The sequence below is a fragment of the Orycteropus afer genome, unplaced genomic scaffold (assembly GCF_000298275.1).
Source record: "Orycteropus afer afer isolate SDZICR_OR568_19922 unplaced genomic scaffold, OryAfe1.0 scaffold00403, whole genome shotgun sequence".
NCBI lineage: Eukaryota > Metazoa > Chordata > Mammalia > Tubulidentata > Orycteropodidae > Orycteropus > Orycteropus afer.
The window spans coordinates 2,501,838-2,504,713 of NW_006921990.1; the positions used below are offsets into that span (position 1 = coordinate 2,501,838).

The window sequence follows — 2,876 nt, forward strand, 5'->3', positions numbered from 1 at the left end:
AAAAAAAAAAAAAAAACCAAAAAACTAAGCCAGTTGCTGTTGAGTCGATTCTGACTCATGGTGACCACAAAGAGTGTCAGAAGAGAACTGTGCTCCATATGGTTTTCAGTGGGTGTGATCTTTTGGAAGTAGACTTCCAGGGGCCTCTGGGTGATTTAAACTGTCAACCTTTTGGTTAGTATCTGGGCACTTAACTGCACCACACAAGGACTCTTACCTGGAAGTATACCAAACTCATTGCCATCGAGTCAATTCCAACTCATGGCAACCCTACGTGTGTCAGAGTGGAATCGCACTCTACAGGGTTTTAATGGCTGCAATCTTATGGAGCAGAGCACCAGCACCAGGCTTTTCTGCACTGCATCTGGGTGGATTAAAAACGCCAACCTTTCAGTTCATAGCTGAGTGCAAATCATTTGTGCCACCCAAGGACCTCTCTTGTAGTACTAAAAAAACGAAACCCACCCTATAGGACAAAGCAGAACTGCCCTATAGGGTTTCCAAGGCTGTAAATCTTTACAGAAGCAGACTGCCTCATCTTTCCCTTGTGGAGCAGCTGGTGGGTTCAAAGTGCTGACCTTCTAGTTAGTAGCCACTTTAACCACTGCACCACCAGAGCTCCTTCTCTAGTAGTCCAGACAACCACAATATCTCATCTGGATCACTGTAACAGACTCTTGTCTAGTCTCTCTGATAACAGGCTTATTCCCCTCAAACTAATTTATTATTCATTCTTCAGTGAAGTACGTAAAATGGTAATTTGCTCATGTTATCCTACCACTTAAAATTACCCAATGGCTCCTCATCATCTACAAGTGAACTCCAAGCTTTAGAGCTTGACTCTGACTTCCAATACACAGTCACATCTTGTGCAACTTTGTATCTGGTATTTCATAGGAACATATATCTATCACTGCATGTCCTACCTGTCTTATGTCTGCTTCATCCATTAGATTGCGAGATGATTTGAGACGTTATTTATATCTATCTCCTGAGCAGTGTCTAGGCCCATTAGGCAGAGTTCAGGTTTTCATAAATGAACAAGTTCTAGGTACACTGATGATCTTGCACATGAGCTGTATTATACATAATCTGGTAGTAAATACATGAATATCAAATATGCCAACTCCCAAAGCAGTACTTAAATACATTGAAATTTATAACTAAAATTTATGGACATTTATAAATATATTATACAAAATGTGATACCTTAAGTTTCTCCATGACTCTGTAGAATTCTGTGGAACATCTTTGGTTTACACTGAGAAGTTTTTGCATTTGTTTGGTTTGTGAATTCGGAAGTGAGAGTTTTGCTTTTATTCTAATTGAAAGCTCTTTTTGGGTTTCAATTTCCTTTTCCAAATCAAGAGAGAATATATTCAAGCATTCATAAATATTATCCATCTCTGAGTACTTCTTTAGAAGCTCCTAAAGAAAATTACACTTCATTTAACAATTCATTCTACCAATTTAGCAATAAATAGTCTCAGTTGTACAACTGTAATAAAAAAGTTGAGCTTTAACACTTTCTGTAGGAGAAAAATAAATTAAGACCATTGTGTTTAAAAAAAACAAAACAGCTATTGTTGATCTTTGATTATAGAAATAGTATATAATTACTGCAAAAAATTTTAAACATGAGATAAATACAACAATGAATATGAGAAACAATCACTGGTATTATTTTGTTAATCTTCTTGCTTAGGTATGCAGGCATATATACAAATATAACTGAGATTACAGTATGTATTGTTTTATAAACAACTTGTAGAATTAGGAGGACATTGATTACTTTTTATGATATTTTAAAAATCTGGGAATCCTAAATTTGAAATGAACAGTTGCTCAATATTCTGTCACTTGGATCAATAAAAACTTCAATTCATTTGATTTTTGATACATAAGTCTAAATTTTCCTACTAAAAATAATACTATAATGAGGATCTTTCTTCCCAAATCTTTGACTGCATTTCCACTATTTTTTCAGGAAAGATTCCTTAAAGTAGATTTACTGGATTAAAGATGTAAACACTTTGAAAATCTTGATATTGACTAATAATTTGCAGAAAAAGTAAATTACCCTCCCACAATGGAATATTCTGTCTGACAGCAATCTTGTCAAAATGAAATATTATTTTAAAAACAAACAAACAGAAAATAACCTAAGCTGAGATGATCTGAGTTTGGATGAAACATTATTATAATTTGTATCCACCTACTATTTATCATTACTTCACTCCTCCACTCTACCAAACTTTCTATGCCAGTGCCTCCACAACATCACACTGCTCTCATTTAAAACCAGGATTTCTGAGGGTCCTCCCCCTTCAGCAGCTCCCATTTCTTTTAAAGTCCACGTTCTCCAGGCTCTGTCCCAGGCCCAATATTAGTTTAATTCCACAGCCTTTTCCTGTGTGAGTCCAGCTTTTAAACATTTAACATTATCTGGTCTATGTCAGTAACTTCCAAATCTACTATGCCCTTTGAACTCTAGGACTAATTCTAGTACTACAATAACTACTTTGTTTTAGAAACATCAAGTGTTTTGTTGGGTTCTTCTGCTGAATTTTGAGCAACATGAACAGTATCTCATTTAATCTGCTTTCACAATGCCTACCTCAGTGCCTAGTACTTAAAATGACCTCAATAAATGGTAGTTGGATGAGATTTAAAATAGAACAAAATAACATTTTGCTGTTTTCATCAGAGTAGTTCATTTTTGTTCTTTGCTCAGTTCTCTATTTATACAATTTTTCTTATTGATTTACTTTTGTGCTTTATATATTTTTATAACTTTGTATTGTGATTGGGTATTTATATATTATTGATATATGAATATCACTATAGTATTTGTGGGGAGCTCTGGTAGCATAGTG

General features: G+C 34.8%; 1 protein-coding gene across 1 annotated transcript in view; it reads right to left on the reverse strand.

The window, feature by feature from the left end:
- Positions 1–2,876, reverse strand: part of CENPE (centromere protein E) — a 123,432-nt gene that overhangs the window by 36,905 nt on the left and 83,651 nt on the right. Inside the window, exon 39 of the mRNA XM_042782660.1 lies at positions 1,210–1,428. Coding sequence (XP_042638594.1) covers positions 1,210–1,428 — 219 coding nt within the window. The remainder of the gene's footprint in view (positions 1–1,209; positions 1,429–2,876) is intronic.